At 40.3% G+C, this 23619-nt stretch overlaps 10 protein-coding genes and 1 non-coding gene across 11 annotated transcripts; 6 read left to right on the top strand and 5 right to left on the bottom strand. All coding sequences in view use genetic code 12, as the record gives it.

Annotated features, from left to right (window-relative positions):
* The first annotated feature begins 748 nt into the window (after window positions 1-748).
* On the top strand, window positions 749-2194 carry ALI1 (Ali1p). The gene has a single exon (XM_064917423.1). It carries the CDS (start codon window positions 1108-1110, stop codon window positions 1957-1959), a length of 852 nt encoding a protein of 283 aa, XP_064773835.1. The 5' UTR covers window positions 749-1107; the 3' UTR covers window positions 1960-2194.
* Window positions 2176-3788, bottom strand: END3 (End3p). The gene has a single exon (XM_064917424.1). The coding sequence runs from the start codon at window positions 3459-3461 to the stop codon at window positions 2313-2315; it is 1149 nt and encodes a 382-aa protein (XP_064773836.1). The 5' UTR covers window positions 3462-3788; the 3' UTR covers window positions 2176-2312.
* Window positions 3789-4127: 339 nt separating this feature from the next.
* RJT20DRAFT_t93 lies at window positions 4128-4199 on the top strand. The gene has a single exon. It is a non-coding gene; the product is annotated as a tRNA-Gly (tRNA).
* Window positions 4200-4882: 683 nt separating this feature from the next.
* Window positions 4883-5209, top strand: RJT20DRAFT_135745 (uncharacterized protein; the record flags this gene model as incomplete). The annotated part of the gene is made up of 1 exon (XM_064918423.1): window positions 4883-5209. The coding sequence occupies one exon, from the start codon at window positions 4883-4885 to the stop codon at window positions 5207-5209; it is 327 nt and encodes a 108-aa protein (XP_064773837.1).
* A 1539-nt stretch (window positions 5210-6748) lies between these two features.
* Window positions 6749-7472, top strand: RJT20DRAFT_129090 (uncharacterized protein). Its single transcript, XM_064917425.1, has one exon. It carries the CDS (start codon window positions 6777-6779, stop codon window positions 7101-7103), a length of 327 nt encoding a protein of 108 aa, XP_064773838.1. The 5' UTR covers window positions 6749-6776; the 3' UTR covers window positions 7104-7472.
* A 420-nt stretch (window positions 7473-7892) lies between these two features.
* On the top strand, window positions 7893-8540 carry RJT20DRAFT_129091 (uncharacterized protein). Its single transcript, XM_064917426.1, has one exon. The coding sequence runs from the start codon at window positions 7941-7943 to the stop codon at window positions 8364-8366; it is 426 nt and encodes a 141-aa protein (XP_064773839.1). The 5' UTR covers window positions 7893-7940; the 3' UTR covers window positions 8367-8540.
* Window positions 8541-9826: 1286 nt separating this feature from the next.
* On the top strand, window positions 9827-12440 carry SCT1 (bifunctional glycerol-3-phosphate/glycerone-phosphate O-acyltransferase). The gene has a single exon (XM_064917427.1). It carries the CDS (start codon window positions 9892-9894, stop codon window positions 12304-12306), a length of 2415 nt encoding a protein of 804 aa, XP_064773840.1. The 5' UTR covers window positions 9827-9891; the 3' UTR covers window positions 12307-12440.
* Window positions 12441-12464: 24 nt separating this feature from the next.
* On the bottom strand, window positions 12465-14693 carry RJT20DRAFT_135747 (DNA ligase (ATP); the record flags this gene model as incomplete). Its single annotated transcript, XM_064918424.1, has 1 exon — window positions 12465-14693. The coding sequence occupies one exon, from the start codon at window positions 14691-14693 to the stop codon at window positions 12465-12467; it is 2229 nt and encodes a 742-aa protein (XP_064773841.1).
* Window positions 14694-15884: 1191 nt separating this feature from the next.
* On the bottom strand, window positions 15885-17379 carry ARP9 (Arp9p). The gene has a single exon (XM_064917428.1). It carries the CDS (start codon window positions 17350-17352, stop codon window positions 15964-15966), a length of 1389 nt encoding a protein of 462 aa, XP_064773842.1. The 5' UTR covers window positions 17353-17379; the 3' UTR covers window positions 15885-15963.
* A 1246-nt stretch (window positions 17380-18625) lies between these two features.
* RJT20DRAFT_50060 (uncharacterized protein) lies at window positions 18626-20382 on the bottom strand. Its single transcript, XM_064920401.1, has one exon. The coding sequence runs from the start codon at window positions 19994-19996 to the stop codon at window positions 18692-18694; it is 1305 nt and encodes a 434-aa protein (XP_064773843.1). The 5' UTR covers window positions 19997-20382; the 3' UTR covers window positions 18626-18691.
* An 882-nt stretch (window positions 20383-21264) lies between these two features.
* CSE4 (centromeric DNA-binding histone H3-like protein) lies at window positions 21265-22027 on the bottom strand. Its single transcript, XM_064920400.1, has one exon. The coding sequence runs from the start codon at window positions 21748-21750 to the stop codon at window positions 21280-21282; it is 471 nt and encodes a 156-aa protein (XP_064773844.1). The 5' UTR covers window positions 21751-22027; the 3' UTR covers window positions 21265-21279.
* Between the last annotated feature and the right edge of the window lie 1592 nt (window positions 22028-23619).

Genomic DNA, 23619 nt, shown 5'->3' on the forward strand with positions numbered 1-23619 from the left:
AGTTCATTCTAGATAACCGCAAGAGATAAACCATGTAGCAACGTAACATTTGAGGCTTCCCAACGGATTGTGGGTCTAGATCGATCTTTGCAATGGCGTATTACAGGAACTCCACTAATAAATTTGTTTTGTTCTATGACGCACTTTGTATCTTTTCTTTCCCAAAAATGTCTCAATTCCGCTTTACGTCATATTTCTCTCTACACTTCGGTACCAATCTAGACAGAATGAATATATAGAGACAATTTTCATTAGTACCTGATTTTTCGGTAATCTTGTCAATGATGTCAATTCCGGTGTTTCCATACGCGACTCATAACTCAGGTGGCACGTCCCGATTTTCATATAGTACTCATTATTGTTTCAAGGGATTTATGTTAACATATATAATATAATATATAATACTACATTCTGAGATTGAAGTCGCGGATAAAGAGAATAAATAAATGAGAGAGATCTGTGAGATTGAGAGGTCTGTGAGAGTGAGAGAAAGAGAGTGTTACCGAACGCGAATGAATACTAATACGTTACCAAATCAGTACCTCGATAGAGCCAATGAGTGCCAGTACGACTTCGACTTTCTCATTCGGTCTCTCTCTCACTCTCTCTAACACTGACTCTCTCACTCACTCACTCACTCACTCTCTAACACTCCCTAACAATCTCTAACACTTACTCCCTAACAATCTCTCACTCTCTAACACTCACTCACTACTCCCACTATAACCACAGCACACAGCACACATTGCTCCCACACATAGCTCCCCCCAAACAAAAACCTGCGTCCGCGCACGACCCGCTCTACCCAATTGTATTTGTTGAAATTTTGATTAACTAAATTTTTCTCAGTCGCAGTGTGAAGCTAACAACCGAAAACGAAAACGAAAACGAACTACCAGTTAACCTCCAGCACTACGGAGTGTCAGATTTCAGTGGATCATAGTACAATATTTTGGCCTGTAGTCTCGTTATATAGTAGTAGCAAGCACCTAGTTACCACCTTGCAAATTTCCCTGAATTGCAATCGAGATATTCTGCACTTTTTCCGTCTCCATAGTAGACCTATTCCCATCACACAAGGTTTACCATAATATACTACTGCCCACAATGATATCGACAAGATCTAACTTAATCAAGAGAATTGTGCAGCAAAAGTCTATAGGCTCTTCTGTTGCCAGAAGTTTGACTTCATCGGCTGTAGTCAGAAGTAACCTCAACGAGGAGTTGGTTAACTTGAATAAATTACCTAGAAGACAGCCATCCACTCCAGTCGTGCCATTGGTCAACCCAACCGACAAATACAAGGTGCAAATCGAGGAATTGCACAAGTTCGGAACTTACATCATGGCCTGTTTGCCAAAATATATCCAGCAATTCTCTGTGTGGAAGGACGAGTTAACTATCTACGTTTCTCCTCAAGCATTGAGACCAACCATGCTCTTCTTGAAGAACCACACTGCAGCTCAATTCAAGTCATGTGTTGACGTTACCGCTGCCGACTACCCATCTAGAACAAACAGATTTGATGTTGTATACAATTTATTGTCTGTCCGTCACAATTCCAGAATCAGAGTGAAGACTTACGCCAACGAAACCAGTGCTGTTCCATCGCTTGTGCCTATCTTCCAAGGTGTCAACTGGTTCGAAAGAGAGACCTACGATTTGTTCGGTATCTTCTTTGAAGGCCACCCTGACTTAAGAAGAATCATGACCGATTACGGTTTCGAAGGTCATCCATTGAGAAAGGACTTCCCAACCACTGGTTACACTGAGGTCAGATATGATGAAGAGAAGAAGAGAGTGGTGTATGAGCCATTAGAATTGACCCAAGCATGGAGAAACTTCACTGTCGGTTCTTCCGTGTGGGAACAAGTCGGTGAAGGTAAGGACTTCACCCCAGAAGCATTCAAATTGCCAACCCCAGAGCCAGAACCACCTAAGGAGGAGGAAAAGAAGTAAACTTCGGAATAGATGTCGTCCATGGTCTCCTTTCATATACATATTTTTCTTTCATCTTCCCTTGCATTTCATTTTCTAGCTATTTATTCGTAATATATTCGAAGTATATCAAGCGACAAGTGTAAAGCAATTCTGTAATCAGTACAAAGACCTTTATAATTGACCTCAAAAGGCATTTCCGGTTAGAGATTCTGCTCCAACCTGTGATCTTTGTCCGATCCTACAACTATTCAAACTATTCATACATTAACATGCTATTCAAAGAATATAATTAACTTTTATTGCATACAAGGAGCATACAAATTCTGTAATCTATAAAGAATCATAGCTCCTAGCTGAAGCTCTCCCTTCTATCAGCCTGTCAACTTTCTTATCTGCTCATTGATTTGCTCTAACTCCACATTCTTGCTTGCAAGGTACTCCTCTAATGTAGTTACCTGACTACGGATATCGTCAATGTCACTTTTGACTTCCTTCAAGTCTTTGCTCTTGTTGGAGGACTTAGCGCTGCTCAACTTATCTTGCTTGAACTTCAATAATTGTTCAAATTCGTATTTAAGCATTCCGCTTATATCGCTATCGTTATTAGAACTCTGCTTGGATCCATTCTGTACCTTCTCTAATAAGTTTTCTAGGTCTGTCAACTCTCTTCTCAATCTGACCTCTTCCCAGTCAGTTCCTTGTGTAGACGAAAAGTCAGTTCCCGTGTCTCTTATCGTATTGGATTGGCCAATTTTACTTAAGTAGTCATTTGCAAACGACTTCTTTGATGATGTGGACGATGTTGGTTGAGGCTTCGACTGAACTGAGTTCAAGTCATAGGTGGGTACTTCCTTCGAGAAAGTGGCTCTTAAAGATGCTGGAACACCTCTTGGTATTCTCTTTCCGTTTTCTCTCTGATTGAGGATGTGCAAAAAGACTAAAACTTGGTCCTTATCAATAGTCTCAAAAGACTTAGGGTTTACGAGGTTCCATGCCGACGAGATATCACTTTTTGGCACTTTACTCAAAGAATTATATAATGTGTTCAATGACTCAAACTTGACTCTTCCGTAGGAATCGCTGTTGGAGTTGTAGATAGTTTCATAGGTAGCCTTGTCTGTTGGTGAGATGTACCAGTCAAAGTCATCGCTCAATCCATCTTCATCGTCCTCATAATCTATACCAAGATTGCTATTCTTTTGTACGGCCTTGTTGGCTTGGATCAAGTGCGCTTTTGATGATGGAACCAACCAATTTGGCAATTCCTGGGGTATGGCCGAGGATTGTCCGTTAACCATATCATAGATTAAACGCATCGTAATACAGAACTCCTCAAAGTCTAACTTTCCATCGCTGTCGATATCAGATAATTCCCAAATCTTGGACAATTGATCTTCCTGTAAACGGGAGTTCTTCAAGAGCGGAGCAACCTTCTCTCCGGTCAATTTGTTACTCACGGGATTCAACCCTTGGAAGATCTCCCAGTACTTCTTGATTTCCCAATCCTCTAATCTAGGCATGGTGAAATAGTTTTTTTTCAGTGTTAATCGCCAATTCAATGGGGCAATACCTAACGTTGCCGATTATCTAAATGGATTGTTCCAATGCTCCTACTGTTGGATTAACCGTCTCTTTATCTATGTGTTTGTTGAACCTGGTCCTGCTACTGCCTCAATTGGCAAATTCTCGATTTCCAATATGTGACGGCGGTACGGGTGTTATATAAAAAAGGTTGGTCACGTGATGTTACATGAACACAGTGAATTCAATTTTTGAAATGGAAGAGGGTGGAGTAGAAGACTATGCCAATTTAATGAAGTGAAACATTAAATTATTGTATTAAGAGCAATATGAATTGTAAAGCTATTGTTATCAATTAGTATTTGCTAATCGGTGCTGGTTGTTTTAATTGCGAAAACTGTGGTTGCAAAATTCAACAATTCTCAAAATTTCTCGCTAAAAAGTTACAAATCTAGATACTTCACCACTCATCTCTCAATTTTTCAATCATATCTAAATATACATGAATGTTATCTAAATATACATGAATGTTGTTGTATTAGTCATGGCTTTCCATCTATTAAGAATTAGGGCCGTTATAAGGCAATTTGGGCGATTTCGGTAAAACATCCATGCCGCAGAAAGAACTCAGCCTATTTCACAAAGTAACGAATATTTCATTAATCGGGCGGTTGGTGTAGTGGTTAACATATTTGCCTTCCAAGCAGGTGACACGGGTTCGATTCCCGTACCGCTCATTTTTTTGCTTTATCTATGGAATGCAAGAATAAGAAGGCCCATTAACAATTCCTAATTCTATATTTAAAATTGATTCATGACGAAGGACGAAATGGTCGGCTACTAAATAAAAAACATTACCAGAATAGTTGATTCTCCTTCTATAGCCGATGGTCACACAAACGACTTGCGTGCTTTAAATTCTCCAAAACAGCCGACAAGGGTGAGGGTTACCTCTTTTGTGAAGTACTTGGCACAATTATCTTATTATTATTCCCAGAGCCGGTATCGTACCTTATTCTATATTCAGCCGTAGATAACAGATCCTTCTGACCGTGATACAATAGTTGAGTGTAGAAAAAACGATAAGTGCTGTTAATGGTTATGGCCAAGTAGTATAATATCCCGAAATTTGAGTCATCATTATTAGACGTCATTTATATCCTTTGTACACTGGAATGTAGAAAAGATAGGGTCTCGTTTGAGGTGAGGTTCTTGGCAATTCCCTACAAAATTCTTGATCCCAGTTGATCATACTTTAGAACAAAATAGACTATCACTTTCAAAACGTGCAACCCCACTATGCTTTAGAATTAGTTAATCAGCTCATGGAAAGAGATCTGATAGGTATAAATATAATGTAAAGCAATATAACTCCCAGTATGATAAAATAGGGTTCGCCAAAAGCAATTGCCCTATAACAATGGCACAACTTAGCAGAGGAGTAATCTACGCTATCCTGATAGTACCTATTTTGGTATTCATCATCATTTTTTTCACTTTTTATGGTTTAATATTAAGACTATACCTCGGACCTATTCAGCACGAAGAATCAGGAAACGATCAACTCCCACCTTACACTAGAGACCCAATAGAAATTCCAGAGCCAGCTCATCAAAGAACACCTCCGTCCGATACAAGAAATGAAAGTGCTCCAGACTCATTAGACTATACACATCCATATCTACTTTCTCAAGCCACTCAAGAAGAAAGACCTACTCAAGAAGTGCTACCACCATATCGTAAGTAAAATAACATATCAATTGAGAATGTGTCAAGTTTCCGTCCCCCAATAGTCTTTCCAGTAATTAGACAATTTCTTTTCAATATTGACATATAATTTGGGAATATACTACACTTACTTGGATTACTTAAAAAGCCAAAGTCGGTTATAGTCGGCTAGGTCACTTTATACCGTAAGGTCATTAAAGAATACAATCTTTACAATTCAATAGAGATGGCACAAAATGACCATTTTACAGAGTGCCGAAAAGTGGCTTTTATGTCATTGTACTCTATGGGTAATGAATTTATTGCAGAATCATTTCGGACCGCATGTACCTATGTGAGAAAATCCTAACGTGGATATAAGGTTTTAGTCACTTTGATTGCAAATTTGAGTACCATGACCGATTATTCCTGAAGAGATTGACTACCGTCTGTAGCTTCCACCAAGATGACAAAAGGATTGTGTTTATTGCTTTGAAAAATACTTAAAGAGCCCTTGTCCCGATTGTGTACAAAGCATTCGTAGTGTCTTTACACATCAATTTTCCTCAATTATGAATGCTGCTATCTGGGTCATACTCATAATTGGAGTCCTCATCATTTGTATATGTGCTTTTGTTGTTCCCTCTAGGAGGAAAAAGGCTAGAGAAAACCAAAGAAGACAAGACCAGGAACATAACATAGGCATATCACCCAATGCAAATACGTTAATCAACAGAGTACTTTCTTCGAATGAGGAAACATCTAACATGCCACCTGCCTATGACGTAGGAGAATCAATTAGAAGACCAGAACCCGCTCACCTGAAAAATAGCTCCATCGGATCGAGTTGGGAAATTTCTTTAGATTCGCTGCTGTGCAGCACATTCGAGCCTAAGATATCATAGCTTGAGGAAAATGTGCCTGATATTTTCCCCCACATCTAGCAGAGATTATTAATATTACTTAGATCAAGGGACCGATTATTATGACGCCATATTCTAAATATACCATTGAAAAGCGAACCTTCGGTTTTAGTTCACATCCCGTAGATCGGTAGCTAATGAATACATTTTACACCAAATAGAATCAATGTAACTTCCCTTAACCCTCTCTGAGTGTATGCCTCGTGGCTATACAGTGTTGCATAAAATACGAGTCAGTCACTCGGTCTTGGACATAATTTTATAGCCGAAACCCCTTGGTGATGTGCTATTGAAGTATGCTGCAACAAATAAATGATTCAAATCATGGCCCGACCGTTGAGAAAGAGGTTATGCCGAAAGGAAGGAGTTGCCGAACAATGAGTCAAAGCCAACTTTTAGTGTAGGACGTCATGGTTTACGAATTTGAAAACCGAGCCTGTCATGCACATTGTTACAAATGATAATACACCAAGAGGCTTGAACCCTTATCTCTGTAAAAGGAATGATCTATCAGTGTACAGGAGTCACAAGTTCCGTTTTGGGCATTTATTGCGTTTGGAAATCTGGAGACTGCAAAGAGTGAGACAATTATGCTAAACCATATAAATAAGCAACAAATTATCTAAAAATTATACCCTGTCTCATCAACCTCATTACAACTTCAGAAAACACCACAAATTCACAATGCTTGCCTGGGTAGTATTTGTTATCATATTTTTCGTTATCTTCCTCCTCGTTTCAGGTATCAGTGCCTCACGTTATAGAACGAGGAATGTGAAAGTCAGTTCCACAGCACGCATGGTGCACGTTAACAACAATACCAATACAAATAACAATCAAACAATATACCAAACGACAAATATTCGAGGAACAGGGCCAGAGATGGCTAATGCTACGAGTCCTGGCGTATGGAATCTTGGAAGCACTGCACCTCCTCCAATCATGAGACCGTCGCCAGTCTACGTAAGGTCTCAAACTGCAGACTCTAATCTTCCTCCATACTCTCCATAAACACTCCACTAATATAGATTACGACATTTGTATGCCACCTCCTTCATATTTGCTTTCTCAGCAATTCTAGATACCTTAATAAACACTGGAAACGAATCTTCTTTCGACTCCCAAATTGTAGTAACGCTCCTCTCTCAGAACCACAATGTTCTGCCTAAGTCCAAACAAATGTCTCTAAAGATGGTACATTACGCTTGGTCAAAAGTCAGCCCAAGAGTGAACAGTAATGCAATTCAAGGGCGCGGCTGATTTTGCAGCTTCAATCTGCAGAGGATCAATGCGTGACATTCGAGGCTCAGTCAAGCTGTGAGAGTCGGATATAACGCGGCTCATGTAGCACAAGGGGGTTCACTGATTAAAAGAAGACGGAACATATTGAAAGAGATAGCGATTTACTTAGAAAGTAGTCACAAGTGGCTTGCCACTCAGTGGAGACAACTGCCAAATACAAATTATGCCAAGACTATTGAAATTATTAGATCAACCCTTCCAAGCATTTTCCTGGCCTAGCAAGCGGATCGCAACTTTTTAACATATCTGGATACTATATAGCTGGTTCAAGTAGAGCTCTGAAGTTCTCTACTACAATATAATTGTTCTTCCGAATGAGTTCCAGGGGAGCCTTTTTGCAATGTGTCTAATCATTTAAGTCCTACCCTGTAAGACCCAAAGTTTAATTCCGGTACCGATTGCATTATCGGTAGAACCGAATTAACTCGCACCCTTTCATTTATTGGATTCCCCACTATATATCTTAGCCTATTTAATCATCACGTATTTTATTCATTTGAAATCTGTAGCCAGCTAGACATAAAGTTGACGTATTAGCTAGAATCAATGGCACCAATTAATATACTAAGACTCTTACCGAGAGACACAGATGATGACAGTGGCCCTCCACCACTCAAGTGGCTAAAGCTAATCATCGCAGTAGTCTTTGCCGTAATTGTGGTAATAATTATACTTAAGATCCACTTCAAACGAATGAGTGATCTAAGGAAAATCTCTGCACAAGTCAAGTACAATACAGCTCAAAGTCGAGAACCAAGGAGAATACGTATACCTCGCAGCGTTGCTGCCAATGTCAGAAGAGAACTAGATATGGAGGAGACGGCGGTGCCTCTCTTAACATCAAATTGCGACCCCCCAGAACCATCGCATAATCGCACGTCATCGATATCTTCAGAGCATTCACTCATAAGCGATCTACCCCCCGTTTACCACGATGACCGTCCACCCAGCTACCCTAACATAAGCAGTTAACTGTTTCTATTTATTGTGAAGAAAGATATCACCTGGATGAAGTGCTACAAATCGTAGAGATAACAGTACTGAAAGATATACATAGCTATACTTATTGCTAATACTATTATTTTAGTTTATATAATATATATGTCCTTTGATAGGATACCATTAAACTGAGCTCTTTTAAACCTGTGCACGCTATGAAAACGCACCCCAGTCTAATTGTAGTATTTTGGTTGCCAGGAAAGGGAACTTGAAGCTTATCCAGTTTCTACAGTTAGAGTCACAACGATTTCTGACTGTATATGAGACTGAAAGGAGCTGTACTTTTAGACTCCGTAGAATACTCGAAATATTCCAAGCTTGATACCTCAAGTTTCTTTTTATGTTACGTCTGCTCCTTAGTTGGCTAGAATACTTCTTTAAACCATTACAGAAGATTCACAGTATTTACATAAACTATAGGCTTTAATATTAATTCTACTACTATTATATGTGCATGAGGCTTCCTTCTACTACTTTAGGCTCTCTATGAAGGCCCAATGCTGTTCTTTAGGAGAGGGTGCAAAAAAATTGCCGATCGAATTATGCAACCTTCCCATTTTTGGTATTTTCGTTATCTGAACTCGTCTCCCGAAGACAGCTATTGGATCCTATAGTGACTATTTTGATAGCTTGGCCCCGCTATCCCATCAGGACCAAGGGGTATTAGTATTAACGTGGTATAAATGTTAGGCTCGGAGTACCCAAGGACTTTGAACACAAAAGTGTTAGCCCACATTTACGAGGCAGCTCATTACACGACTACGCGATTTACGAGAAGGTCATAGCCACGGTAACCAATCAGACGGTAAGTTGACACTATAGTCAATGTCATCCCGGAGAGGAAACTAGGGTACGGATCCTAACACACACAAAAAAAACCCCATTGTACAAGCCGAACACTTCCTTAGCATTCCCACATTATCTACAGATTTTGGTTACTCGCTTAATTCAAGTAACACCACACATTCTGTCTGGAAATAGGCACATTTAGTTCCTATTAAAGCACACATTTCAATGTTCTCTATATTCAAAAACCAAGCCAAGTAGGATTAACACTGGTTTTCAGCAACCGAATACTCAACATCTTTCCTCTCTTATTTATTATAGTATTTTTCTTATTTACTAACATCTCTCTTATTTACTACTATCTCTCTCTCTCTCTCTCTCTCTCTCTCTCTCTCTCTCTCTCTCTCTCTCTCTCTCAGTTACTATCTCACATATTGACCTGCCCGCCCAACAACATCGTGCTTTATTCTTTTCTCCGAACCCGACTACATACATTTAAGATCTCGGTGCCTGTACACAGAAACCCAATTTTTCTAGTCCCTTCTCTCCACGTACAGGACCCAAGAATTTATTTATACATCCGTATATATAAGAAAAGCAAGTCCAGTGCGCACACTCTTATGGTATTACTTTTGAGTTCCTTTTGAGTTCGGAACATCCATAGTCAATAGACAAGCAATAGAATCACAGCGGAAGACATTAACCATTGAAGATGTCGGAACCGCTCACCCCGGTTGCGCCAGTAACAACGGCTCTGGCTCCTTCTCCCTCAGGAGATGTTCCGCCTGTAACGGCTAATCCCCAGACAGTGAAATCTCCCGCTGGTGTCAAAGACAAGACAGAAAAATCGGAAAAAGGCACCAAGAAAGGTTACCAAAAGGTGCCATGGTACCGGTTATGGATGTACGACATGTTATTATGGTTATTCTCGGTCATCTTTGACTGTTTCTTCAGAGAAATCAGACCTAGAGGCGCCTTCAGATTGCCAAGGAGTGGCCCAGTGATCTTCGTGGGAGCACCACACGCCAACCAGTTTGTGGACCCAATTATCCTCATGAGTCAGGTCAAAAAGGAATCCAACAGAAGAATCTCATTCTTAATCGCTAAAAAGTCGTACGACCAAGCTTTAATCGGAGATCTCGCTAAGATCCAGCTCGCAATACCCGTGGTTAGACCACAGGACAACCTCAAGAAAGGAGCAGGAAAGATCTTCCTTGATTTCAATGAGGATCCCCTCAGAATTAGAGGAAAGGGAACGAAATTCACCAAAGATTGCGCTGTGAAAGGTATGATTGCTTTGCCCCAATCTCTTGGAGCTTCTGAAGTTTCAGAGATCATCTCCGACACTGAACTTCTCATCAGAAAGGAGTTTAAGAATACCGAGAAGGTTCGTAAGCTTCTTCAAGATGGTACTTCATTCAAGAGTGCAGACAAGGTGGATCAGAAGAGTGTTTATCAGTATGTGTTTAACCACCTATCATCTGGTGAATGTATTGGTATTTTCCCAGAGGGTGGTTCGCACGATAGAACGAGTTTACTTCCATTGAAGGCTGGTGTGGCAATTATGGCACTTGGAGCAATGAATAATGATCCAGACTGTAATGTCACAATTGTTCCTTGCGGTATGAATTACTTCAATGCTCACAAGTTTAGATCAAGAGCTGTTATTGAGTTTGGAAATCCAATTGAAATTCCAAAGGAAATGGTCAAGAAATATGCCAACCCAGAAACTAACAGGGAGTCCGTGAAAGAGCTCTTAGACCTTATACAAACTGGTTTGAAAGCTGTGACCGTGACATGTGATGACTATGAGACGTTAATGGTTGTCCAAGCTGCCAGAAGATTATACGCTGGTAACTTTGCTCAATATTTACCATTGCCATTGGTTGTAGAAATGAACAGACGTTTGGTTGAGGGATACCAACATTTCAATTCAGAAACAATGGTCCAAAATGTGAAAGAGAAGATTTTGAGATACAATGAAATGTTGCACCACTTGTATTTGCCAGACCATCATGTGGAGGATCTTGATGAGTCTAACAAACTCAGAGTCCTTCCAGTGTTAATCTTCAGACTTATTAAGTTGATTTGCTTCTTCATTTTAGCATTGCCTGGAGCAACATTGTTCTCGCCTGTTTTCTTAACATCTAAGATAATCTCAAAACAGAAGGCAAAGCTGGCATTGGCCGCTTCTTCCGTCAAGATTAAAGCTAATGACGTAGTTGCAACCTGGAAAATTATTGTCGGTATGGTTATTGCTCCGATAGTGTACAGTTTCTACGCGACTATTGGTACTTGGTACTGTTACAAGCATGAAATCTTCAAATTCAGATTAGTATGGCTTTGGTTGTTCCTCTACATGTGTGGTGTTCTCGTGACTTACTCAGCATTGATCACAGGAGAACAAGGGTTGGATTTGCTTAAATCACTTCGTCCTCTTTACCTTTCCATCACTAATGGATCCTCGGTCAAAGCATTGAAGAAGTTTAGGAACGAATTGAGTGAAGATATCACTGAGTTGGTGAATACTTTTGGACCTCAGCTTTATCCTAACGACTTCAATTTGCTTAAATTGAAGGACCAATTGAACATGAAAGAGGGAGTCAATTACGTAGATAGTGACGAAGAAGAGGACAAGAAGACAGAAGAATTGAAGAATAGAAGACTCAGGAGAAGAAAGGCAGCCAAGAGAGCCAAGAAGGAAGCTGGAGAAGGGATTGACTCTTCTATTACTGGAACTCCAACTGACTCCCACAGCGAGCTTTCGTTACAAGATGGACACTCTTCCTCTGTTTCTGATGGTATTTCTTTAATGAACTCAGACAATTCGTTGACCAATATTCCTATGTTCTCAGATTACCATTTGCATCAAAATGCAAGGAATCCAGATTTGGTTTTAGAACAGCAATCAACATTGCCTTCAGTGGCCAACTCGACAGCATCCATTTTCGACGACTACAGATTTGCTCATCTTGAACACCATAAGCACGCTCGCCCAAGTACTCTTTCAAGAGAGGCTTCCAGTGAACACATTGAGCTCAACTTCGGCTCGAGGGCTGATCCAAGGAAGTCAAAACTTACTGATAAGATTAAGAATAAGATAAGGGAGAATAGAAAGGAGTCGTAATTTGCGAAACTTAGACGATTGCATAGCATTTTACATTTTTCATTTCAGACGTTCCACTAAGATGCAAGTGTAACATTATAATTTACTTTGTACATACATTTTTTAAATACACTCTTCATGATAATATTACAGATAGAATTAATTTCATCTTACCAATGTCAATTTACGCTGGCCTGCTTTTCATAAAACTCAGCCACTTGTGTGGAGCTCGTGGCATCCTCAATACCCTTGTCATCTCTGATGCGAAGGAATCTAGGGAATCTCAAAGAGATACCCTTACCATATTCTTGATGAGCTGCCTTGTAGATAGGACTCAAAGATAAATCAGCCGTTAATACTTCGAAGAGAGTAGTTGGTTCAAACCACACATCTGGTTTAGCATTGGAATTGGTAGTGTCATAAACGTAGTATGGCTTGGGTACCGATATTTCGGTGGGCTTTAGCCTGGCATGAAGACTTGCCAAATCTTCATCAGAGAAACCAGTTCCTATTTTACATGTTGTTTCATATTCTCCAGTATCAGGATTATAAGATGCCAATAAGAAACCACCATAGTTTCCTGTTCTTTTACCTCTTCCGATATAAGCACCAATTACGACCAAATCCAAGGAATCTCCAACACCTGCCAAGTAATCTTTCTTCAACTTTAACCAGTTCCTGGATCTTTTCGAGGGCTCATAAAATGAGTCAGTCCCGTTCAACATCTTTACCATCAAACCCTCACACGAATCTTTAACGGATTGGTCCAAGAATAGTTGCAATTCATCTAAATTAGATGAGTTCTTGGCGGTAGCAAATTGGAACTTACCGTTTATTGGCGTCAAGTTTTCGTGCATAATCTCTCTTCTTTCGTTCAAGGATTTCGTTATCAACGGTTCATCGTTGAAGAAGAGAATATCAAATGCAAATAAACAGATGTGGACTGTGATGTCCTTTTCATCAACCCCTTTACGTTTACGCGTGGACAAGACTTGAAATGGTAAGATTTTGTTGTTAACTCTGTCCCAAGCGACAGCTTCGCAATCCAAAATCATGGAAGGTGTCTTTCCATCTTGAGTCTTAATAAGATCCTTCACTATAGATATTAAGTCTGGGTACCTTTGTGACATGTCTTCAGAATTCCTGGAATAGATTCTTACAGTACCATCTGCTAACAAATGGACCTGAGCTCTTTCTCCATCGTATTTGTATTCACAGGTGAACTCTTCACCTTGAAACCTATCTAAAATTTCACTGATAGCTTTAGTAGGCTTAGCCAACATGGGTTTCAAAGGAATACCGGGAGTTAAGTGGCAGTGGTCTAGTAAGTTAAACACACCGTATTTATATGCGAGTTGAATGATTTCTTCATAATTAGGGACCTGCGAAAATGCCTCTCGTATGACATCTTCTGCTTGAGTCAATTTTTCAGGACTAATTCTTTTAGGGTCCTTTGCTTCGTATGAAACGAATGCTTGTGCCAATGCAATTAGAACAGTCTTCTCGGCAAGTCCTATTCTCAATTTACCTTCCAAGGATCTTATTAAGAATTTTGCCTCGCTTGATTTAGCTTTACAAGCTGTTAACATTTTATTAATCAACGCAATCTTCTTTGATTGGGAATCTTTACCAGTACTCTTGGCAATCTTCGTTAAATTCTCGAACACTACATCAATATCCAAAGGAGCAGGCTTGAACATTGTAGGCTGACCAGATCTTGACTTCTCTGCTACGAGTCCAAGATCTCCAACTTCTTGGTAGTCCTTCTTGATTTTAGTTGTAGGTCTACCGTAACATTCACTGATTGCCTTAATCAATAAAGTTTCTCCGAGTCCGAGTTCCAAATCAGGTTCATAATCTGGACCAAGTCTGTTGATAAACAAGTATACTATTTTGACCAATTTTTCAGGAGTCGATTGGGTCAAGATTTCTAAGAAGAACTGAGACACAATAGCTGTGATTTTCAATCTTCCAGATTCGCTTTCTATCTTATCGAATACATCAGCTACCTGAGAATATGGGATCTTGGCGTCGATTTTTTCACCTTTATGCTTTTCCTGTTCCTTCTTGGCCAATTGTATCAATTGGGACGCTTCTTTGAGTTCAGTATTAGCATCCACTTCTGGTTCTGTTTCGCTTGGATCTGTATCGTCTTTCACTATATCCATACCGTCATTTTTAGAGGAAGCTGATGGCGATGCTTCCACTTTCTGTCTTTTGGGCTCTGGCTCAGAGTTTGCCGGCGGAGGTGTTGTATGCTTCTTCGGTGAGGCTTGTTGAGCAGTCTTGTTTTCCTGTTTCTTGGGGGACAGGAGGATTTTGGTGATGTCTTTAGTCAGGCTCTTCTTAGCATTGACAGTAGCAGAGCCGCCAAAGAAACGGCCGATGCTCTGTTGGCGAGGAGGCATTGGAGGATGATGGGGGATGATGATTAGAGACCGGGTTCGTGGGGTGATTACAAATAGGTGGTTGAACTTGATACGAAGGTTAGTTCGAGCCAACATGTATTTGTACAACTAGGTAAGGTCTGGTGAGAAGAGCAATCACATAGATGGCAGTAACTAATAAAAAAATTTGGCAGCAAAGAATAAGAACGCGTATTGTGTAGAGCACGCGAGGGGGAAGCTGCGAGTAATGTGTAGTATGAGTGTATGAATGGGTAGTATAGTGTAGTGAGTAGTGTGAGTGTAGTGAGTAGTGTAAATGTATGAGTGTAGTGAGTAGTGAGTGTAGTTAGTGGGTAGTATAGTGTGAATATAGTGTGAGTTTGAGTGAGTAGTATATTGTGAGTATGGTGTGAAGATTGTGTGAGTATTTGTATTAGTATTAGTAGTATGAGTATTAGTAGTATGAGTATTAGTAGTATGAGTATTAGTAGTATGAGTTATTAATAGTATGAGTGGTAGTAGTATGAGTATAGTATGATATATTAATGTAAGTATAGAATCAATTGAGTACTATGTGATATAGTGTTTGTAAGCATAAAATTTGCAAGTATGGAATTTCTATTACAAGCGAAAACAGAGCAGATACCGAGATTAAAGATGATATACTGAAAAATCAAAAACAATTGAATACACACAATAAGTATTAGTATTGTAAAAGACTTTCAAATGGAATAAATATATACTAGAAGGGTAAATATAATAAGGATGGTGGAAGAATTTTGAAGACTTGAAAGGAAATTTAGAAAAGTAACTATAAAGAATGAATTTGTAAAAAAAAATTATAAGCGTAGCAAGATATCTGTCTCAAGTGAAATTTTCGAGTTGGTACAATTAATTATGATTTATGAAAGTGGAAATTACTGTTTCTGATACTGTGATTCCAGGCATTTTGACGCAGCTAATGAAAATGTAAAATGCATGCAACAGGTCGAGTAACAGGAAGTAATTGAATATCAATGTATGTTTGCTTGTGCCGGGATTTACTCCAAATGACAGATGCAGAGCCTAGAATAGGAATGACGAGGAGAGGAGATTTACCAATTCATTGGCCAATAGACTTCACTCTTGCAGATGTACTTCGTAACAGCCTAGCTTACAACAGCATTGGACATACTTTTCTTATCTATATCTACACTCCGTTGCTACGACGAATATACATTAATGTACATTAACTTACATTTTCTACTAATAATACAGTCTATTTTCTTTGCTCCGGGAGTCTGGTCCCAAATCAAATACTGACGTCCCAGATACTCTGTGGTCCTCTCTCCTCATAAACATCACTATCGATAAACAACTCTCTTCCGTGGTTAGAATTATTAGAGAAGATCTGCTTACCATAAATCTCTCCTCCTAGGAAGAACACATCATCCCAAGATCCTCCCTTTTCCTTTGGCTTCTTCCATTCTGGGAAGTAGTCAGGATACCTTGCGAGCTTGATAGAGTTAGGAACTTGTGCCAACGTCGATCCTGATTCTGGGTCTACCGAATCTTCTGCCTGCTGGTATTTAGCAAGGGTGACGTTGATTCCATTGGCATCTTTAGCACCCCTCTCAGTTCCTGGCTCTCTGATGAGGTATTCCTCAGATAATTTTACCAAGACTGCCTCCTTTAATCCTGGGATCTTAAACGTGGAACCCACCAAGATAATGTTGTCGTAGCACTCCTGTCTCTTGTCGAGATCTCGTATCATAGTCAAGGAGTCGTATATAAGTGTAGCTATGATGCTCACCAACTTGGATGAACCTTGGAATCTTTCCTTTCCCACATAAACCTTTTCTCCGCTCTTAGAATCAATAAAGAAGTTTCTTTCAAGCTCTCTGTTTGGCTTTTGCTCCTCTCCATTTTCTTCTCCATTCTCCAATACTGCCGCTTTCTTTTCATCATCCACCACAATTTTAGCAACGTCGAAATCATCATCGTTTTCTTTTTCATTGGCCAAATCGGCGAGCGAATAGAAGGTACTCTCATGGTCGTTCAATATCTCGTAGATACCCGATTTTTTCAAGTCTTCCACCTGCTGATCGGTGAATTGAGGCAAAATCTTCTTGATTTCTTCGTTCAAAGTCTGTCCTCCGACACCAGTCAAGTACTTAGCTGCGAATTTGATGCTCTGGTAATTGACGACTGGAACAACTTGTACGGAGTCATATCCGACATTTACCACTACAGAACTCGTGGCGGGTCCGACTCCAAATGTCGAAGCCAATGACAAGTCAATGATATTGAATGCTGTGAATTCCAAGGACTCAATCACGTACTTTGTGATGTATTCTATGTTCGATCTGGACCATGTCAATGGTACTATGAGAAGCAATGGGATTTGGTTGATGGTCACGATAGGGTTGTTTGTGATGACACTCTGCAAGATGATTTTCAACAAGTAGTTGAACGCATCCAAGTCAACCACTTTAGACGCCTTGATGGGGAAAACCTCCACCAAGTTGTCGCCGTTTTCATCTCTTTTGCTCTTGTACTCTTTAGTCACTGGGTCTTGGTACACAACAGAGGGTATCTTATACTGTGGAGGAGAGAGCGAATCCTGCAACCCAAACGAGAACAATGTATGTTGGGTACCGGGATGTACCACTAAGAAGTTCTCTTCTTTGTACAATGGCATGATGACAATGAATAACCACTCTTACCTTCCAAACAGCGGCTAATCACCACTGCTTTATATTCAAATTGTTTACAGCAGTTTTTGGTCGAAACCGTAGAGGGTGTATTGGTAGGCGCACGCCGGTAGGGTATATAGAGAGAGAGAAATGCTGCAAAAACGGGGATCAGAAGAAGGGTAATAAGAAGAAGGAGAAACAAGAAGGGGATCACAAGAAGAAGGGGATTAGAGAACATTGATAATATGTTGGTGATGTGTTGAGTTGGTGGGGTAGGTGGTATTTGGAGTTGAATTATTGGTGGAATTGAGATTTGATGTTAGCAAGAAAATGTGTGGTAGAAAGCAGTAAGGAGCAAAAAATGAATATGCTATTTTGTATCTTGTAATTTGTATTTTGTATTGTAAATAGTTATGTGATGGAGGTAGTAGTTAAGATAGAGTATGTTAAGTGAAGGCAGTGAATTGTGCAATAAATATATATGATGAGGAGAGAATGGTTTATGCCAAATAAGGTCAGGTCAGAGAAGTTCTTGGTGAATTAATTAAGGAAGAGTCTCATTACGTGATTTCTAGTTCGTTCTCTCATAGAAGATCTCACTTTTATACACTATTGTTAATAACACTATTGATGAATACATTGACAACATTGACAACATTCTTCTACTTGAAATTCATCCACCGTGAGTTTTTATCGTGCAATTCGAGCTAAGGTGCTAATTATGAAATGAATAGTGGACTTTGAATTGTATTCTGTCTTATCGGTGAATAACCTTCTCAGTTGAGCTCGTATTTGTGAATGCATAACCTTCCTTCTATTGAAAGAATTCAAGGACAGAGACAGAGACGACTACTGGATCATTGAGTCAGTTTTGAGTGCTTAGTAAACCAGTGAAGGCTTTCGATTTGGGACGTGTTCTGTGGCACTAGAGTATAGAATCACCCTTGAGTCAATATCCTTCTACAAATTCATCGCCGTCAAATACAAAGAATATGGTTGACAATATCATCTCGTTTGCGGTGGTGAAGTTGCACAAGCCTTCTTCGATATATTCCGTTAAAACGCATGCCAACTGGCTTCACATGAGAACCTTGCGTACTGAAACGCTCAAGACAATTCTCCTAGGCAACTCTTCCTACAATAACAAATCAAACACATTATCCTCAGCCAATAGCAGTGGAAAATACCAAAATACCCATGTATTATATTAAACGAGTCCAGTCATTAGAAAGAAAAAAAAGACATAAATGCTAGTATATAAAGATTAACAATTCATTAAAATGCAGAAAATGGAGAAGAGGTGGAGGCGATGATGGCGACGATGCCTAAAGAAAACCACCAACCTTAGTCCTCGTCATTGTGTGGAACTCCAGCTAAGAATTTATTATAGTTGGCTCTGGTCCCCAAAACTGACTTCTTGCTGGCAGTACTATGCAGCCTTTTTACGAAATCGCTGTGGCCATTAGGGAGGCTAGAGACCTCGTCATTCAACGAGTCCATTAGTTTAACTTCGTTGATAAATGGTAACTCCTCATCCGAAGGAGCAATAGGTAACAGCTTAGTGGGAGAGATTCTGGACGAAAATGTCTCAATCAGACCTTTGCGAGATCTGGTAGGTGAGCTCAGTTTTTTGAAATTCACCCTTCCGTCAGCAGTATTGAGTCGAGGCAACAATGGTGCCTTATGCTGATGGAGGTCAGGAGTGCTTTGGAATCTAGCCCGTGATTGCTGTTGGTGTATGTCATTATGAGAATGCAATTGATGAGTGTCTATAGGTGTTCTAGGAACACTTCTGAATGGTGTCACTCTAATAGATGAACGTCTTCTTTCGGTAGGAGGTGGTGGGGCTGGCTCCTCTATGGAGTGTATTGAAGGTGGCTTGGACTTATTTGCATATTGTAAATCTTGCTCTTCGTCCAGAACAGAGAGTCGGTCATCCTCTTCGTCATCGTCTTCAGACTCCGATTGTTGTTGTTTTGGGATTTCCGAGCCCGTGGCTCTTGCCTTAATTTTTTCTATCAAAGTACCGAAGTTGGAGAGATCCAGGGGTTTTATCACCCCAGTATACCAACAAGCTCCACCCAATACTACAGCTATCACCGCACATACCTTCAAAACAAACAAAAGAATCAAACCATAATGTATGAGAACTGGCTGCGAACGGTATAATACTACAGAAGTAACTCCACCTAAAATGAAACTTTGGGGATGGAAATGCTTAGCTGACTCAAGAGGACTTGCGCTTCGAATAGTCTTCTTCATCGTATCTACAATTGAGCCCGAAGCAGTAGGGTTAACCGTCTCTTGTGTTGGGCTGGCCTTTCGTTTATGCTTGGTTTGTTTTTTTTCCCGATTTGATTTTGTGTCTTCAACAGCCTGGTGACTCTTATGATTATTAGTGGAAGATGCTGGAGTTGAGTCTTCGATTTGAGTTTGTTTTGGGGCAGGCTCGAGGTCCTCTGGGAGCTTATAAGAACAGTCGAGCAATTCGTTGATGTAATCATCAACCTTTTTCTTCTTCTCGGTGAAATTTGTATTCACCGAGTCAGTGTCGGTATCATCGACTTTCTTGAGACGAAAGACGCCATCTGGGTCCTGTTTATATACGAGTTTCTTCTTCTTGGTGGAAGTAGTTACACTTGTTGCCATACCGGAAACCAGAATATCATATATATCCCACGATACTAGATGTCTATGCTAGGATTGGAGGGGTTTCTAGCAATTTATAAGATATAAGTCACTACTACTATAGCGACACAAAATTCAGGACCTGTACGGACTATACCATGAAGACTAGAAAAGATAAAACCAAAATATGGCTATTGCGATAGGAAGTGGTGTACAGGCGTCGAGTCACAGTTTCTTGTGATCTAATGGTGACTGGTGGTTTGGTGGTGATTGTTCGAGACAAGAGAAAATGAATCTCCAACAATAGGTACTACAAACAAGCCATATATATATATACAGAAAGGGATTAGACGGCGACGTAGTTGATAATGAATTATCAATATTGAAGCAAGTACCACTCGACGACAAAGCTTATGTTGACGCCAGGCTAAATAATATATATTTACAATACCGAGATGGACTGCACTGCACAGTCTATTCTCTATTCAACCACTGGATAATGGTCCGATTGTGTCCCCTCATCAGTACCTAGAGTTACTTACGAGGACCATTTTGTCTAATACAAACAGCCAATACCCACCACAAGAGAAAGCCGGTCTAGAGCTCTACGAATAAGAACAACGAAATCTTGGCTTACAATAGCACGATAACAAAGAGGCCCCCTTACCAAGACGTGGTGTACCTCATCAAAACCCCTCCTGCTAAAGATGATCTCCATGAGATTTACAATCTAAAGTGTTCTCGGGTAACAAGGACCATTGTCTTAATCACAGTATGTGACCCTGCAACCACCAACATAGATAGCCTCTCATTCCAATGGTCTTCTGACGAGCTCTATACCATAATAAGTAGTATTGACATTTTACTTAATCGGGTACAGCATGTACAGGTATACGCTTATAATCACATTTCCTCTTTGGGACAATTAGATGAGTACCTGAATAGTGGTTGGAAAGTAGTTGGTGAGAAGAAGAAGTGAATGGCAGAGTCTGTTACTAGGGAGACACGTCCTGGTTATATTATAACGGCATGAGTCTATTGTATGATAGAGACAAAGACTACTAATTGGCCCACGGCGTCAGTACTTTGACACAAAACATGTGCAATAATTGGTCCATCGCTACAGGCTATTTGATACTCAATCTTATGTATTCGAAGTTCTATCTATTTGAATACTCTGATGTATGGATACTCCAAAATCCTATATTACTACGCTCTGGAACGCATTTCTTACCTATTTCTCGACTCGTACGGTCGATCTCTATAATACAATGAACTGAACCGAATGCCTGATGTGTTTTGGATTATATATGACCCCTGATTCTTCTTGCGAGTTGGATGTCTTTTTGCATTATAGTAACTCGTTTGGCATGTATAGCACATAAGTTTGTGTCTTCTAGGAGATGTACCAAGTATGCTTCACAAGCTTCTTGTAAGGCTAGCACAGCGTTCGACTGCCATCTGATACCATAGTCGGCACCTATGTAATTCTCTGCAACCTCCTTGACAAGTCTAGCAAATGGTAACTTTCTGAGTAAAAGATCAGTGCTCTTCTGGTACTGTCTGATTTGTCTCAAAGCGAGAGTTCCTGGCTTATATCTTCTCTTTGCCCTTTGTGGGGGATCTCCCGGTTGGTTTCTGTATATGCCAGTTTCCTGTTGTCTACTGCTTCCTTCTATAGGACCTCTTGTGGTTTCTCTTCCTCTTCTACGTTGTTCTTCTCTCTGTCGTTCTCGCTGACGTCTAACGCTCGCTTCTGCTGTTATTCTCGCCATTGTGCGAGATCTGTTCTATTACAGAGAGTATATGACTGAGACGTTGTACGCTAACTCACACAACAAGAATAATATATCTCGTAGACTCTAAGAAGAGCAGTTGGTAGAAAAAAGAAAATTGAGATCGATTCAACACCCCCTAGAAAAGTTCAATGCAATAACCGGATGTTGAGGCACAACTCAATTAACAGATCAAACCTAAGGCAGCTACTAGAGAAGAGTATTGAAGTCAATTTTAATTAATTTAATGTTATAGAAGATGATAGTAACACAAAAATGACAAGCCAGCCATTTATGGTTATATACAGTAGGCATATAGTGTGCTTTCACAGCCAACTTGATGGTGGATAAAGATTAGTGTTGAGAGGAGAGCTGTACAGTTTGGGGCGTTAGGAGGAATGAAGAGTAGATTTGCGATCGGGATCAAAGGGGCAAACTGCAAGGTGTCAAACACTGAATCAATGTCACTCGTGGAGTTGTGTGCCTCTGTTATAATAATAAGCATAGGAATAGGGCTAGTAAAGAAGGTATGAGTTAAGCAGATTTTGGTACAAAAATTGGTCGCATATAATGCGGTGCAGTATTGCGACAATAAATACGAAAGCTCTATTGAAATGGGGGTTTGACGTCGTGGGGAGGATTGTATGGCGAGTCATGGGAGTGTCATATTTTGGAATCGATAGAGGCTACCATCAGATTTTGATAACAAACACGAAAGAAGTTGTCGGCAAGCGAGGAATGTGTAGATTTCTTCCTCGCCAAGGGCCATCTCAAACTTAACGAGACCGCCATTCTCTTTGGAGTTTCGGCGTATCCATGGACGTAAGCGCATAACACGGAAGTCCCTCCAATCTCTCGATGAATCAATATTTCACAGATATTATCATTGGGTCATGTAATACTCTACCGTAGGAAGCTATTTGCTCGAAGAAAGTTCCTAAAACGCCCTGTAGACCACCAATCCAACCTCTTGACGACTCTCATTGACTACTTCTTGGTGGGTATTCCCTTAACGAGCAGGCATCCACATTCTTCTTTGGTCGCACAATGACGTAACTTGCAGTCCGAGGCCACCAGTGACCCACAGTGAAGGGCAACCAGTCAACTGCACAACTAAACTAAAACAAGCGATTTCTACCCTTTGCACATCACAACCGACTGCCTGGATAACTTGCTACCGTAATCTTCTTTACAGCAAACTCCCACCGCATCTTCCCTTGACTATTCAGTCACGTCTGTCCCATCAGCACGGCAGAATTCTATCCCAAAAAGGAACGCTCATAACCGAGAACATGGGTCCTCTGCAGGCCGAGTCCGATTAGGCTCTCCACAGCCAAATTGGTGATGAAATGATACGTTAAATCCTGCATCGCGGCAGTACTACTGAAATTAGTAGAGTTCACTATTGTCATGCCTCCCTACAAGGAATGGCTGAACAATTACGAAGGAAGCACAGAATAATGGCGTAGACATCGACATGAAAGGGCGAAAAACCGTATAGTCATATGGAGGCGAAAGGAACACCAATTGGGCCGGATACCTGGTATTTGTTGTCGTTGTTGTAGGCGGGAAGACATGGTGGTATTATTCCGGGCGGCAGAAACTTGTTCGATTGCGGTAAATTTCAGGTGCGCCCTGGAAAAAAAACCATAGGGGGACAGGGACGATTTGGAGCCGTCAGTACGGTGAGAGACAGCAACAAGAGGGAGGTGATAATATCTTACCTTCAACTCCTTAGGGAAGGGGAAGTTGATAGTTTTTCAGTATAAGAAGAGTCAGAGGGATAACTAAAAGCTTAGAGCGTAGAGCTCAATTTTCTACCTTTATGCCTGTAACGTAGAATTAATCATGTAAACTATATGCTCATTG

The sequence above is a fragment of the Scheffersomyces xylosifermentans genome, assembly GCF_036884685.1.
Source record: "Scheffersomyces xylosifermentans strain CBS 12540 chromosome Unknown RJT20scaffold_5, whole genome shotgun sequence".
Lineage (NCBI taxonomy): Eukaryota > Fungi > Ascomycota > Pichiomycetes > Serinales > Debaryomycetaceae > Scheffersomyces > Scheffersomyces xylosifermentans.